At 44.4% G+C, this 16,934-nt stretch overlaps 1 protein-coding gene across 2 annotated transcripts in view; it reads left to right on the top strand.

Annotated features, from left to right (window-relative positions):
• Nucleotides 1–5,629: 5,629 nt before the first annotated feature.
• CCNT1 (cyclin T1) overlaps nucleotides 5,630–16,934 on the top strand; it is a 34,381-nt gene continuing 23,076 nt past the window's right edge. For both annotated transcript variants that reach the window (XR_007717471.1, XM_050746885.1), the window contains exons 1-2: nucleotides 5,630–6,169; nucleotides 9,233–9,314. Coding sequence is in view for 1 of the 2 variants with exons in the window: in XM_050746885.1 (XP_050602842.1) it covers nucleotides 6,009–6,169; nucleotides 9,233–9,314 (243 nt within the window). In the remaining variant the exon portion in view is untranslated. The remainder of the gene's footprint in view (nucleotides 6,170–9,232; nucleotides 9,315–16,934) is intronic.

Here is a 16,934-nt window from a genome sequence, read left to right as displayed (position 1 = left end):
GTACAAACAAAGCTTGATTTATTCATTTAGTTGATTGTCTGAAGTTAAGAAAGTGATAGAGAAAATGTTAATAATTCAGATTAAGTTTTAAAGCCTGTATCATGTCTGGCTGGGCATGGCTGCTTACGCCTGTAATCCCTGCATTTTGGGAGGCCAAGGTGGTTGGATTACCTGAGGCTAGGAATTCAAGACCACCCTGGGCAACATGGTGAAACCCCATCTCTACTAAAAACACAAAAATTGGCCGGGTGTGTTGGTATAGGCCTGTAATCCCAGCTACTCAGAAGGCTGAGGCAGGAGAATCGCTTGAGTCTAGGAAGTGAGGTTGCAGGGAACCGAGATTGTGCCACTACACTGCAGCCTGGGTGACAGAGCAAGAGTCTGTCTCAGGAAAAAAAAAAAAAAAAAAGTATATCATGTCTAAAGCCATTACATTGTTACATTGTTGCTAGCACAAAAATTTGACATATTGTTCCACTATTTAAAAGTTATTATCTAGTTGGGTGTGGTGGCATGTGCCTGTTGTCCTAGATATTTGGGAGGCTGAGGTTGGAGGACCACTTGAGCCCTAGGAGTTTGAATCCAGCCTGGGCAACATAGCAAGCTCCCATCTCTAAAAACAAAAAGAGGGGCACAAATTCTTAGGACCTTCTGAAGCTGTTTCACAGAAAAAATAAAAATTTAAAAATAATAAAAACAAAACCCTGGCCAGGCGTGGTGGCTCACACCTGTAATCCCAGCACTTTGGGAGGCTGAGGCGGGTGGATCACCTAAGGTGGGGAGTTTGAGACCAGCCTGACCAACATGGATAAACCCTGTCTCTACTAAAAATACAAAATTAGCTGAGCATGGTTGCACATGCCTGTAATCCCAGCTACTCAGGAGTCTGAGGCAGGATAATCACTTGAACCCGGGAGGCGGAGGTTGCAGTGAGCCAAGATGGCACCATTGCACTCCAGCCTGGGCAACAAGAGCAAAACTCTGTCCAACAACAACAAAACAAACAAACAAACAAACCCAAAACGCCATGAAATATGGTAGAATCCTATACCCAGAACAAGACTAGTCTCTAGTAAATAGGAGTAGCCCTATAGGTATGGCTTATAAGAAATGGAGTAATATTTACATTTTGTAAAAAAGGAAAATTCCTCTAGTTTAAGATTTTGTCAATTGTTCTTTAAGGGTAATGTATGCCCTAAAGAGTGGCATACTTAACCAAGATAGCAAACTCAATATGGAGTCATTAATCCAACAGATTAAGTGGAGAACCAAGCACAGGTCAGAAAATTAGACAAGAGGAATCTGTAAGAAATGATCTTGGTTGTTGATATGGTTTGGTTCTGTGTCCCCACCCAAATCTCATCTTGAATTGTAACTCCCACAATTCCCACGTGTCATGGGAGGAATCTGGTGGAAGGGGATTGAATTATGGGGCAGGTCTTTCCTGCACTGCTATCATGATAGTTAATGAATCTCATGAGATCTGATGGTTTTAAAAAAATGGGAGTTTGCCTGCACAAGCTCTCTCTTTGCCTGCCACCATCCACTTAAGATGTGACTTGCTCCTCCTTGCCTTCTGCCACGGTTGTGAGGCTTCCCAGTCATATGGAATTGTGAGTTCTCCATTAAACTTCTTCCCTTTGTAAATTGCCCAGCCTCGGGTGTGTCTTATCAGCAGTGTGATAATGGACTAATACAGTCAATTGGTACCAGGAGTGGGGTGTTGCTGAAAAGATACCACAAAATGTGGAAGCAACTTTGGAACTGGGTAACAGGCAGAAGTTGGAACAGTTTAGAGGGCTCAGAAGAAGACAGGAAAATGTGGGAAACTTTCAAACTTCCTAGAGAATTGCTGAAAGGCTTTGACCAAAAGCCTGATAGTGATATAGACAATAAGGTCCAGGCTGAGGTGGTATCAGATGGATATGGGGAACTTGCTGGGAACTGGAGCAAAGGTGACTCTTGTTATATTTTAGCAAGCAGACTGGCAGCATTTTGCCCATCCTAGAGATTTGTGGAATTTTGAACTTTAGAGAGCTGATTTAGGGTATCTGGCAGAAGAAATGTCTAACCAGCAAAGCATTCAAGAGGTGACTTGGGTGCTGTTAAAGGCATTCAGTTTTATAAGGGAAGCAGAACATAAATGTTTGAAAAATTTGCAGCCTGATGTGATAGAAAAGAAAAACCCATTTTCTGAGGAAATCTGCATAACTAAAGAGGAGCTGAATGTTAATACCCAAGACAATGGGGAAAATGTCTCCAGGGCATGTCAGAGGACTTCATGGCAGCCCCTCCCATCACAGGCCCAGAGGTCTAGGAGAAAATGGTTTTGTGGGCCAGGCCCAGGGTCCCCGTGTGTGCTGCATGCAGCCTAGGGAGTTGGTGCCCTGCATCCCAGCCATTCCAGCCATGGCTGAAAGGGGCCAACACAGAGCTTGGGCTGTGATTTCAGAGATGCAAGCCCCAAGCCTTGGCAGCTTCCACATGTTGTTGAGCCTGTGAGTGCACAGAAGTCAAGAACTGGTGTTTGGGAACCTCTGCCTAGATTTCAGAGGATGTATGGAAACACCTGGATGTCCAGGCAGAAGTTTGCTGCAGGTGCAGGGCACTCATGGAGAACCTCTGCTAGGGCAGTGTGGAAGGGAAATGTAGGGTTGGAGCCCCCACACAGAATCCCTACTGGGCCACTGCCTCATGGAACTGTGAGAAGAGGGCCATGGTCCTCCAGACCCCAGCATGGTAGCTCCATTAACAGCTTGCACCATTTACCTGGAAAAGCCACAGACAGTCAATACCAGCCTGGAAAGGGAGATGGGAGGGAGGCTGTACCCTGCAAAGCCACAGGGGTGGAGATGCCCAAGACCATGAGAACCCACCTCTTGGATCAGTGTGACCTGGATGTGAGACATGGAGTCAAAGGAGATCATCTTGGAGCTTTAAGATTTGACTGCCCTGCTGGATTTTGGACTTGCATGGGGCCTGTAGCCCCTTCGTTTTGGCCAATTTCTCCCATTTGGAATGGCTATATTTACCCAATGCCTGTACCGCCATTGTATCTAGGAAGTAACTAACTTGCTTTTGATTTTACAGGCTAATAGTAGAAGGGACTTGCTTGTCTCAGATGAGACTTTGGACTGTGGACTTCTGAGTTAATGCTGAAATGAGTTGAGGCTTTGGGGGACTGTGGAGAAGGCATGACTGTATTTTGAAATGTGAGGACATGAGATTTGGGAGGCGCCGGGGCAGAATGATATGGTTTGGCACTGTGTCGCTACCCAAATCTCATCTTGAATTGTAACTCCCACAATTTCCACATATGGTAGGAGGAACCCGGTGGGAGGTGATTGAATTATGGGGCAGGTCTTTCCTGCACTGTTATCACGATAGTGAATGAGTCTCCTGAGATCTGATGGTTTTTTAAAAAATGGGAATTTGCCTGCACAAGCTCTCTCTTTGCCTGCCGTCATCCAGGTAAGATGTGACTTGCTCCTTGCCTTTTGCCATGATTGTGAGGCTTCCCCAGCCACATGGAACTGTGAGATCTCCATTAAACATCTTTCCTTTGTAAATTGCCCAGTCTCGGGTATGTCTTTATCAGCAGCATGAAAATGGACTAACACAGCTGTTTAAAAGAAAACATACATGACTACATAACTGAAAAAGTGCTTATTCTACTAAAAAATCTATTTTATAAGTGCTTATTCTGTTAATAGTAAAGAGTCTGTGAGGGAAGAAGTTTGAAATCCTAAGTTATTTTCCCTTATAACCAGAAGTAAGTCATTTAAATCTTCCTGAACCTCAATTTCTCCAGGGTAAAATGGAGTTAGTACTAACTACAGGCAGTATATGGCAGAGGTGACCTGAAATGGAAACACTTCTGAAAATGAATGACAATCAAACATAGTAGGATCACCTATGCCTAGAAATGACAAAACCCAAAATATTATCAAAGCAAGACACAGGATTCTAATATTATCCAAATCTATCTAAAATTACCCAAATTTAATCAAGGTAAACTGAACGTGGTTCCAGAAAAGCAGGAAGTGAATGGGAATTGCGTGAATGGGAAGACCAACGGAATTAGATTTAAGATCTACGCTTATTAGTGGTGTAGTGAGGGCAAACTCCCAGAGCCTCAGTTTCTGTGTTGTGGGTGTTTTGCACATTTATCTGACAAAGATTTAGGGACTATTTACTACGGCCAGGACTTTACTAGGTAGGTGCCATACAAAAATGAAGGCATTGCTCTTGCCTTCAATTTCAATACAATGTAACAAATATTATAACATTAAGGGCTACTGAATATTTTCTAAGTATTGGGTACTATTATAAATACTTTTTACTCATTAAATCTTTACTCCCTTTCACAATCTAAAACATAGGTATTATCACAGAAAAGAGGCATAGAGAGGTTAACTATCTTGCCAGCACCAAACAGTTATCAGACGCTGGAGCTGGGATATATCTGGTTTTTTTTTTTTTTTTTTTTTTTTTTTTTTTCAGGAGTCTTGCACTGTCGCCTAGGCTGGAGTGCAGTGGTGAGATTTAGGCTCACTGCAACCTTCGCCTCCCGGGTTCAAATCATTCTCCTGCCTCAGCCTCCCGAGTAGCTGGGATTACAGGCGTGCGCCACCACACTTGGCTAATTTTTGTATTTTCAGTAGAGACGAGGTTTCACCATGTTGGCCAGGCTGGTCTCCAACTCCGGACTTCAGGTGATCCGCCCACCTTGGCCTCCCAAACTGCTGGGATTACAGGCGTGAGCCACCGCGCCGGCAAAGGAGCTGGGAAATATCTTGACAGAGGGCAGGAATTTGCTAATCTCTGCAAGTGAGGGGTAGTGGTGGAGGCTTTTCACACTCAAGGGGCAGTATTAGTTCACCCATTAGCAAACGTACTTAAAAATTACCTCTTGAGAGTTCCGCTGAATAAATGAAACAGTATATTTAAGTCAGTATTGTGCATGGGACATGTAAGCTCTTAATGTTATTAATTTCATTTTATTCCTTTAAGTTGGATCACTGCGGCGAAACGTGAGAATGTTTTCATGAATTTGGCTACACATTAAAGCGACCTCTCCAAATGGGTTGTCGTATTTTACATTGCTACCAACAATGTAACAGCCTTCTAGTTGCTTTATGTTCCCATATACGAAAGAGCCCCACCATTTGATTCTGTTTTTCAGTTTCTGACAGCCTCACCTACTTTCTCTTTCAAGTTCATCTGCCCCATTTTTATTTTATTTATTTTTTAGACGGAGTCTCGCTTTGTCACCCAGGCTGGAGGCTGGGGTGCAGTGGCGCGATCTCGGCTCACTGCGACCTCCGTCTCCCGGGTTCAAGCGATTCTCCTGCCTCAGCTTCCCGAGTAGCTGGGACTACAGGCGCACGCCACCACGACCGGCTAATTTTGTATTTTTAGTAGAGACCGGGGTTTCGCCATATTGACCAGGCTGGTCTCGAACTCCTGACCTCGTGATCCGCCTGCTTCCGGCTCCCAAAGTGCTGAGATTACCGACGTGAACCACCGCGCGCGGTCCATCTGCCCCATTTTATATCACCACTGCAGTCACAAACTAAGTTCTCCTAAGAACCACCAAGCGGCGCGTGGGCGGGCGCCTCATACCACTACAATTGCGACCTCACAACCTAACCCCGGGCGCCAACGCTCAATCCGGTTCTCGCGGGAAGATTCATGGTTTTTAAGCGAGAACTTCTAAGCCCACGCCACCTCCCAAGGGTCACGTGACGCGCCTGCGTCCTCGCCTCAAGGTTTTTTTCTCGTCGCATATTGGCTGTTAACTCGGCTACGGGGTGTCGCGAGGTGCATTCCGGAAGTAGGTCCTTTGACTTTTGCTTTCTTTACGGAAGAGAGTCACAACCCGGCGGTCGACGCTTAGCGGAAGTTCGTCAAGTCGCAGTTGCCCCCGCACAGCGGATGTGGGTCGCCTCTTAGGTGACGCTGGGAAGTGTTTGCAGCCTCCGCCGCTGCCTTCTGGTTGAAGCATTATGGAGGGAGACAGGAAGAACAACAACAAACGGTGGTATTTCACTCGAGAACAGCTGGAAAATAGCCCATCCCGTCGATTTGGTGTGGACCCAGATAAAGAACTTTCTTATCGCCAGCAGGCGGCCAATCTGCTCCAGGACATGGGGCAGCGTCTTAACGTGTATCCTTGCGGCCTAGGCCTTCGGCCTTTGAGTTGGTCCCGCCATGCTCTGGCGTCTAGGTCTCAGGCTCTGGTGGGGGACGAAAGTGGGGAAGAAGGTGGGCAGAAGCTGGATGTCTAGTTGGGAGAGCCCACGATGGGGCGGGCTGAAACTCAGTTCGCGCTAGGGAAGCGAGGCGGAGTTGATTTCCCGCTCGCTCACCCGTGCCACCAACCTTGCTGGGCATTCGTATCCTTCCCGGCTTCGTGTTTTAACCAGCCCTTCCAACTCTCTCTTCATTGTGTTCTGATCGGCTCTGGTGACGTTAAGTTTCTCATTTTCCGCTGTGCCCTAGGGGTTTGGGTCTGGCAGAGGTTTCTCTGTTGAGGGCTGCTTCCGAAACCTAGTGTGTAAATTTCGAGAAATTCAGTACCTGAAAGTCTTATAAAGGGTGGTCTAGAATTAATGCCTCAGCCTTGGTCCAAAATCCATTCCTCATCTGCTAGCTGTTTAAGTGACCTGTCAAATTCTTGGTCGTCTTGTCTATAAAATGGGATGATACCTCTTGTGTTTGATTCTGTGTCCATCACAATGCTTTGCATTAAGATGCTCAATTAGTAGCTGCTGTTTTATAGAATTTCAGAGGAAAGATGTTAGTTTACGTTTGTAGGGGTTACCCACGAATCTAATGTTTTAAATCGTTTACAAAATACTGGGTCCTTAAGTTACTTAGAGTGGTGGTGTGTATTTCATTTTCTTTCTATTTCAAAAATGAGGTAACGGCCGGGTGCGGTGGCTCACACCTGTAATCTCTGCACTTCTGGGAGGCCGAGGCGGGTGGATCACCTGAGGTCAGGAGTTCGAGACCAGCCTGGCCAACATAATTAAACCCCTGTCTACTAAAAATACAAAAAATTACCCCGGCTTAGTGGCAGGCAGCTGTAATCCCAGCTAGTCAGGAGGCTGAGGCAGGAGAATCGCTTGAACCCAGGAGGCGGAGGTTGCAGTGAGCCGAGATCGCGCCACTACACTCCAGCTTGGGCAACAATAGTGAAACTCCGTCTCAGAAAAAAAAATTAAAAAAAAAATGAGGTATCCTCTCCCACATATTTTTGTTTGTCAGGAAATACACTTATTTTGTGGTGGAGAAAACTTGTATAGTTTTAAAGTTCTTTACACTCTGTGTGTGAAAATTTTCTTGGGTGCAGCTTCTATTTAAATGTGTGGCTGACAGTAATGTTTGTATCTTAAGGGTGTGTGCATCTCAAAATGGGTGTCTTTTTTATCGCCAGTTTGTTTCCTGCTGATGTCCAGATGTGTTTCCTAAGCATCCTATCAGTACGGAGTAAATCTTTTTGTTCGAAATTCTATTTCAGTGTATCCTTAAAACGCTTTCCTTTTTGTATGTGTGTTGTCATTAAGGTTGTCAGCCAGGCGCGGTGGCTCTCACCTGTAATACCAGCACTTTGGGAGGCCCAGGCAGGTCGATCACTTGAGGCCAGGAGTTCAAGACCAGCCTGGCCAAAATGGTGAAACCCCGTCCCTACTAAAAATACAAAAATTAGCCATGTTTGGTGGCGAGTGCCTATAATCTCAGCTACTGGGGAAGCTGAGGCAGGAGAATCGCTCGAATTTGGGAGGCAGAGGTTTCAGTGAGCCAAGATGGTACCAGTGCACTCCAGCCTGGGCGACAGAGCGAGACTCTGCCCCCTCAAAAAAAGGCTGTTGTAATTTGGGACTGCATCATCTCTCTACCCCATATTGTCTGCTGAAGTTTTTAGAAGTAAGGCATTTACAAGTTTTTTCTTCTTCTTCAGTTAATGAATTATCAGATCATTTCAGATGTTTCCTGTCCCGTGGATCACCACATGAGAAGGCTTGGTTGCCAGAGAGAAGTGGAACTGAAAATAATTTAGGCCGGGTGTGGTGGCTCATGCCTGTAATCCCAGCACTTTGGGAGACTGAGGCGGGCGGATCACTTGAGGTCAGGAGTTCGACACCAGCCTGGCCAACAAGGTGAAACCCCATCTCTACTAAAAATACAAAAATTAGCCAGGCGTGGTGGCCCAGCCGGTAGTCCCAGCTACTTGGGAGGCTGAGGCAGGAGAATTGCTTGATCCCAGGAGGTGAAGGTTTCAGCGAGCTGAGGTTGTGCCACTGCACTCAGCCTGGGTGACAGAACGAGACTCTGTCTGAAAAAAAAAAAAAGAAAGTAATTTAGTTGATGGAGTTTAGCAGGTGAGAGAGGTAGTGGAGACATACCTATGGGCCAGATCAGGGTGGGCGCTGTAAATCATATTAGATTATAGATATCTGCCACCATGCCTGGCTAATTTTTGTGTTTTTAGTCAAGGAGGGGTTTCGCCATGTTGCCCAAACTGGTCTCAAACTCCTGACCTCAGGTGATCCACCTGCCTCTGCCTCTACCCAAAGTCCTGGGATTACAGGTGTGAACCACCGTGCCCAGCCAGGCCTTATAAATTGGTTTTTTTTTTTTTTTGGAGATGGAGTTTTGTTCTTGTTGCCCAGGCTGGAGTGCAATGGCGTGATCTTGGCTCTCCGCAACCTCCGCCTCCCGTTTCAAGCGATTCTCCTGCCTCAACTTCCCGAGTAGCTGGGATTACAGGCATGCCCCACCATGCCCAGCTAATTTTCTAGTTTTAGTAGAGACGGGGTTTCTCCGTTTTGGTCAGGCTGGTCTCGAACTCCTGACCTCAGGTGATCTGCACCCCCTTCGGCTTCCCAAAGTGTTGAGATTACAGGAGTGAGCCACCGCACCCGGCAGCCTTATATAGTTTTTTTAAAACTCTGTCTAGATCCATGCATCCTGATATGTTTGTTTATTCATTCAGTACATTTATATTAAATATTTGTTATGTGTAAGCCATTGTAATAAGTGTCAGTTGGTGATTAGTAATTTGGTGAAAGAAAACAGACATATTCTTTGATTTGGAGAGATAAGTATGATTTTCATTTAGTAGCATCTACTTGCTTGGCCATTTCATCCTTTTGGGAGGGAGATAGAGGTTATCTTTTCCAGAATTATACCTGCCTGTTTTTGGATCTTAACTTGAACTCTTCAGCTCTCAATTGACTATCAACACTGCTATAGTATACATGCATCGATTCTACATGATTCAGTCCTTTACACAGTTTCCTGGAAATGTAAGTATAATTTTTTTTTTTTTTTTATGGTGTAATCCTTTTGTGATTGATTCCAACTACCTATTCCATTTGTGGTTGGTCTTTGCTACTGAACTGTGACTTGAACTTTAGAATTTAGGGTTGATCAGTTTCATTATGCGCTGTGTTGCTGTTCTGAATCCAGCTTTTCATTTTTCCTGTTAAGTGTCTGCTTGTCTAGTGGATTTATAGTACATCCATGTCAATTCTCTAAAGTAGATTAGGCCGGGTGCAGTGGCTCACAACTGTAATCCCACACTTTGAGAGACGGAGATGGGAGGATCACTTGAGCCCAGGAGTTCAAAACCAGCCTGGGCAACATAATGAGACCTAATTTCTACAAAATATCAAAACAAAAACAAAAACCAAGTAGCTGGGTGTGGTGGTATGCATCTGTGGTCTCAGCTACTCCAGAGGCTGGCAAGAGGATTGCTTGAACTCAGGGAGTTGAGGATGCAGTGAGCCAAGATCGAGTCACTGCACTCCAGCCTGGGCATCAGAGTGAGACCCTGTCCCCAAAAAAACTCCCAAAAACAGATTATCAGACATCTAAAGTCAACATTTTGAGATTGGAGGAGTAACATTAAAGGGGAAATCATGTGTAATTTAGGTATAGCTTTATTTTTCTTGCTGGGGCAGGGAGACAGGCAGGGTCTTGCCCTGTTGTCCATGGTGGAGTGCAGTGGTTTGATTATAGTTCATTGCAGCCTTAACCTTCTGGTCTCAAGCAGTCCTCCTGCCTTAGCCTCCCAAGTGACTGGGACCACAGGCCTGCCACCATCCCTGGCAATTAAAAAAATTTTTTTGTGGAGATAGGGTCTCCCTATGTTGCCCAGCCTGGTCTCAAACTCCAGGGCTCAAGGGATCCTTCCGCCTCCACCTTCTAAAATGTTGGGATTACAGGCATAAGCCGCCATTTGTGGTGTTAATTTTGAAGTAGTTTATAAAATATGGTCACAGCAAAAGAAGTAAATGTAAGTTACTTAGATTTTCCAAAAGCCTTTGATAAAATTCCAGTCAGCAGTTGGAGGGGAAGGTACATTATGTAATAATAACTGGGAAAATGACTTTTAAGAACATGAAAAATAGGTTATGCGTGGTGTCTCATTCTTATGTATAATCACAGCACTTTGGGAGGTCCAAGTGGGAGGATTGATTGAGCCCAGGAGTTTGAGACCAGCCTGGGCAACATGGTAAGACCCCGTTTTTACAAAAAAAAGAAAAAGGAAAAAAAAATTTTTAAAAAAACATGAAGAATAAAATAATACTAATAAAGAAATTGTATTTTTTTGTACGGAATTATAAATAGTGATCTTTTCATTGTTGCTATTTGAAATGGTCCTATTTAACATTATTATAAATGACTTGGAAGTGAATGCATAGTGATATCCCAGTTTTAGGAACGACTATATTTACTTAATAGAATGCTAGGGTAATAGGGATAAACTTGAGTACTTCATATGCATTGATTTTTTTTTTTTTTTGAGATGGAGTTTCGCTCTTGTTGACCAGGATGGAGTGCAATGGCATGATCTCAGCTCATTGTAACATCCGCCTTGCAGATTCAAGCAGTCCTCTTTCCTCAGCCTCCCAAGTAGCTGGGATTACAGGCATGTGCCACCACACCTGGCTAATTTTTGTATTTTTAATAGAGACAAGGTTTCACCATGTTGGTCAGGCTGGTTTTCAACTCCTGACCTCAGGTGATCTGCCTGCCTCGGCCTCCCAAAGTGTTGGGATTCCAGGTGTGAGCCACCGTACCGGCTATATAGTTTATATGGATTTGTGAGTCAAATATTTCACTCCTTTTTTTTTTTTTTGAGACAGAGTCTTGCTCAGTCACCCAGGCTGGAGTGCAGTGGTGCGATCTCATCTCACTGCAAGCCCCGCCTCCCGGGTTCACGCCATTCTCCTGCCTCAGCCTCCTAAGTAGCTGGGACTACAGGCGCCCGCCATTACGCCCAGCTAATTTTTTTGTATTTTTAGTAGAGACAGGGTTTCACCGTGTTCGCCAGGATGGTCTCGATCTCCTGACCTCGTGATCCGCCCGTCTCGGCCTCCCAAAGTGCTGGGATTACAGGCATGAGCCACCGCGCCCGGCCGCTTTTTTTTTTAAGACAAAGTTATCCTGCTGGGTGCGGTGGCTTACACCTATAATCCCAGAACTTTGGGAGGCCGAGGCGGGCGGATCACCTGAGGTCGGGAGTTTGAGACCAGCCTGAGCAACATGGAGAAACCCCATCTCTGCTAAAACAAAAATTAGCCAGACATGGTGTCTCATGCCTGTAATCCCAGCTACTCAGGAGGCTGAGGCAATCACTTGAACTGGGGAGGCCGAGGTTGTGGTGAGCCGAGATTGCTATTGCACTCCAGCCTAGGCGACAAGAGCAAACCTCTGTCTCAAAAAGAAAAAGGTTATGCCTTTGAGGATGCTTATTTCATATCCTTAGAATGGTGGGTTTTCAGATTTTTTGTAATTTTTTTAATGCTGTAGAAAGAGAGTCTATGAAGCTGGACATAGCTCCTGAAATGTAAGAAACTGGCAGAAAAAGTATTGGGAGTAACTGCACAGGAAACTTTTTGGATTTGTGAACTAAGATTTTTGCTAATGATCCACCCTGGCTGGCCTTCTTCTGCCCTTAGCCCCTGTACCTCTAGTTATGCCCTGGAGCCGTGCTCTGGCTTTGATTGCAGGGAGTATACCCTTCTTATTAAGAGAGAGAGAAGCCTGTTAGCATTTAACGAGGCTATCTGATAACACCAGAGTAGAAGGTAGTGAGTAGTTACAAAGTGAAATTTGAAGAGGAAATTCCTAGCTGTTTTGCCAGTTCTGAAAGTTTTCTATACTTCCCTTTTATTATGATAAAGACTTGAAATCTGGGGTGAAGTAAATATCAAATCAAAAAAAGAAAATCTCAAATCATTTTGTCCACTCTTCATGTATAGGTTAATATATATTTTCCCCTGCTTTTATCTTTTATTTATTTATTTATTTATTTATTTATTTTTGAGACAGAGTCTTGCTCTGTCACCCAGGCTGGAGTGCAGTGGCGTTATCTCAGCTCACTGCAACCTCCACCTGCCAGGTTCAAGCGATTCTCCTGTCTCAACCTCCTAAGTAACTAGGACTACAGATACCCGCCACCACACCTGGCTAATTTTTGTATTTTTAGTAGACAGGGTTTCGCTATGTTGGCCAGGCTTGTCTCAAACTGCTGACCTTGTAATCCGCCCGCCTCATCCTCCCAGAGTGCTGGGATTACAGATGTGAGCCACTGTGCCTAGCCTTGTATTTTAAATTATATCTTTTTTTTTTTGAGACCCGGAGTCTTGCTCTTTCCCCCAGGCTGGATTGCAGTGGCATGATCTCAGCTCACTGCAACTTCTGACTCCTGGGTTCAAGCAATTCTCCTGCCTCAGCCTCCCAAGTAGCTGGGATTACAGGCGCCCGCCCCCACACCCGGCTAATTTTTGTATTTTTAGTAGAGACGGGGTTTCACCATCTTGGCCAGCGTGGTCTTGAATTCCTGACCTCATAATCCACCCGCCTCGGCTACCAAGTGCTGGAATTATAGCCATGAGCCACTGTGCCAGGCCGTATCTTTTTATTTCTTTTTTTTTTTTTTTTTTTTTTGAGACGGGGTCTAGCTCTGTCCCCAGGCTGGAGTGCAGTGGCCCGATCTCAGCTCACTGCAAGCTCCACCTCCCGGGTTCACGTCATTCTCCTGCCTTAGCCTCCCGAATAGCTGGGACTACAGGCGCCTGCTACCATGCCTGGCTAATTTTTTTTGTATTTTTAGTAGAGATGGGGTTTCACCATGTTAGCCAGGATGGTCTTGATATCCTGACCTTGTGATCCTCCTGCCTCAGCCTCCCAAAGTGCTAGGATTACATGTGTTAAGCTTAACAAGGACAGAAATTCCCTTTTTTGTATATTCTCTAAAGCAACTTCAGTAAACTTATTGAATGAATGGATGATCTGGTAATTATCCAATATAGAGAGATTCTTTAAAACATTTTTTTTTTTTTTTTTTGAGACGGAGTCTCACTCTGTTGCCCAGGCTGGAGTGCAGTGGCGCAATCTCGGCTCACTGCAAGCTCTGCCCCCTGGGTTCACGCCATTCTCCTGCCTCAGCCTCCTGAGTGGCTGGGACTACAGGCGCCTGCCACTGCACCTGACTCATTTTTTGTATTTTTAGTAAAGACAGGGTTTCACCATATTAGCCAGGATGGTCTCGATCTCCTGACCTCATGATCCTCCCGTCTCGGCCTCCCAAAGTGCTGGGATTATAGGCCTGAGCCACTGCCCCCAGCCTCAAACATTTTATATATATTTATTTTTTAGAGACAGGAGATCTCGCTCTGTTGCCCAGTCTGGTCTCAAATTCCTGGCCTCAAGCTGTCCTCCCACCTCAGTCTCCCAAAGTGCTAGGATTGCAGGCATGGGCCACTGCACCTGGCTAGTATAGGGATATTCTTTTGAATGTCATGACCTTTTTCAGAATCCATTGATTAATATGAAGTTGTGGATCCTTTTTAGAGGATTGATTTTAGGCACATTTTGGAATCAACAGATTCTAGATTTAATATCATCTTTTAACATGTTAATTCTAAATTTAGCTGTGATGAATCCAAATTTAAATGTGAGAGGACTTAATACATTAAGTGTGGTCTAATAATAAATGTGGCATTGATATGTTATATATCCTGTCAAGTTGTCAGGCATTTGTGTGTGTGTGTGTGTATATGTGTGTGTGTGTTTCTTGTTACAAAGGTATAGGCTGGGTGCGGTGACTCAGGCCTGTAATCCTAGCACTTTGGGAGGCCGAGTTGGGTGGATCATTTGAGGTCAGGAGTCAAGACCATCCTGGCCAACATGGTGAAACCCTGTCTCTATTAAAAACGCAAAAATCAGCTGGGCATGGTGGCATACACCTGTAGTCCCAGCTACTCACTCGGAAGGCTGAGGCAGGAGAATCGCTTGAACCCGGGTGGTGAAGGTTGCAGTGAGCTGAGATCACATCATTGCACTCCAGCTTGGGCGACACAGTGAGACTCCATCTCAAAAAAAAAAAAAAAAAAAAACCCCAAAAGTATTATAATAAATTCCCATGGTAAAAATTAAGACAGTACAGAAATATATGTGGAAAGTGAAAACTACTCTGTAATCCCACCCAGAGATAACCATTGATAAAGGTTTTGTATATAGTGGCCCAGATATTTTTCTGTGCACATAAACTAGCATTTATGTATTTCTATTAAAAAATCACATCTTGCTATGCTACTGTTGCACAGCTTGCCTTTATCATGTAACAGTGTGTATCGGACATCTTTCCATATTTCTCATTATTATTATTTTTTGGATTTCTTACTATTTTAAATTGCCAGATGGTATCTGTGTAGTTACTGTAGGTTATTTAAGCAGCTCTTTGTTGATAGCTATTTGGGTTGTTCTAGTTTATTATATTGTATGTTATGTTTCATGGGATAGTCTTGTGTGTATATATATAGTGCACTTATATAAGCATTTTAATATAAGTTCCTATAGGTGGAATTGCTGTGCCCCAAGTATATATAAAAATTTTTGTAGTGTCAGTTTGCCCTATGAAAGATTATACATTATACGTTGTTTCCAGCACTATAGGTGAGGGTCCTTTTCTTTCCACCCTAACAAACAACACATATTCATTACTTTAAGAAACATTTATTGAATTCTTTTTTTTTTCTTTTTCTTTTTTTTTTTGAGACAGAGTCTCCTCTGTTGCCCAGGAGTGCAGTGGTGCCATAATTGAGTTTAGTTTTATTTTGGTTTTATTAGTTTATGCCTACTAGGAACTTTTAGTTCCTAGTAGACTTAAAACCTTAGTATAGTCTTTGACTTGTCCTTTTCCCCTTTGTTCAGTTAGTTATAGTCCCCCCTCCCCAAGATAGGGTTTTACTCTGTCACCTAGGCCAGGCTGGAGTGCAGTGGTGCAATCATATCTCACTGCAGCCTCCATCTGCTGGGCTCAAGTGATCCTCCTGCCTTACCAGGACTATAGTGCCACCAGGCCCAGTGAATTTTCCTGTTGATTTTTTGTAGAGATGAGGTCTTGCTATGTTGCTTAGGCTTGAGCTCAAGGGATCCTCCTGTCTCGGCCTCCCAAAGTGCTAGGATTACAGGCAAGAGTCTGCTCCCAGCCTATAAAGTCTTGCTAATTTTATAATGTTACCATTTTTTTCCTCTCCTTATAAATATATACTTTTGTTTTGTTTTGTTTTTTTTGAGATGGAGTCTCGCTCTGTCACCCAGGCTGGAGTGTAGTGGTGTGACCTTGGCTCACTGCAAGCTCTGCTTCCCGGGTTCGTGCCATTCTCCTGCCTCAGCCTCCCAACTAGCTGGGACTACAGGCACCCGCCACCACGCCCGGCTAATTTTTTGTATTTTTAGTAGAGACAGGGTTTCACCATGTTAGCAAGGATGGTCTCGATCTCCTGACCTCGTGATCTGCCTGCCTTGGCCTCCTAAAGTGCTGGGATTACAGGTGTGAGCCACTGAGCCCAGCCTAAATATATACTTTTTAAATTATCATAAAACTGGAAGAGGACAGGAAATAAAGAGATAATCCTGTTAACATTTTAGAATATATCCCATTAGAATTTTTTTCTTTGTGTGCAAATACATGTACATATATTTAGTGCAGCTCTATTAGCTTTACAAAGTGATGCCTGTGTTTCTTTTTTCCTTTGTTTCTACTGCTAGTGTCTACTCTAAACTTTTTTTTTTTTTTGAGATAGAGTCTTGCTGTGTGGCCCAGGTTGGAGTGCAATGGCATGATCTTGGCTCATTGCAACCTCTGCCTCCTGGGTTCAAGCTATTCTCCTGCCTCAGCCTCCCAAGTAGCTGGGACCACAGGCGTGCACCACCGCTCCTGGCTAATTTTTGTAATTTTAGTAGAGATGGGCTTTTACCATGTTGGCCAGCCTGTTCTTGAACTCCTGACCTCAGGTGATCTGCCCACCTCGGCCTCCCAAAGTGCTGGGATTACAGGCATCAGCCGCCATGCCCGGCCTACTCTAAACTTTTTAGAATCATTTTTTCTATATTTTAAAATAATTTTTAAAAAACAGAGACAGGGTCTCACTGTGTTACCCAGGCTGATCTCGAACTTTGAGCTCAAGTGATTCTCCTGCTTTGGCCTCCCAAAGTACTCTAAACGTTATGTCCTAATGCCTAAATTATTATTTAAGTTAACTTTCATTTTATTTTTTGAGACAGTATTGCTCTGTTGCCCAGGCTGGTGTACAATGGCATGATATTGGCTCACTTGAACCCCTGCCTCCTGGGTTCGGGCAGTTATTCTTGAGTAAGTGGGACTACCCTACTAGAAGACTCCCTAGTGGTGGTGTGTGTCACCATGCCTGGCTAATTTTTTGTTTTTAGTAGAGATGGGGTTTCACCATGTTGGCCAGGCTGGTCTTGAATTCCTGACTTCAAGTGATCCGCCGCCTCAGCCTCCCAAAATGCTGGGATTACAGGCGTGAGCCACGACACGCAGCCTGAATTAACTTTTAATGTATCCCATCCTTTTCTCCTAGTTCTACCTACCACCAGATTACTCC

This window comes from Macaca thibetana, chromosome 11 (genome assembly GCF_024542745.1).
Source record: "Macaca thibetana thibetana isolate TM-01 chromosome 11, ASM2454274v1, whole genome shotgun sequence".
NCBI lineage: Eukaryota > Metazoa > Chordata > Mammalia > Primates > Cercopithecidae > Macaca > Macaca thibetana.
This window is presented reverse-complemented; position numbering and strand designations above follow the sequence as displayed.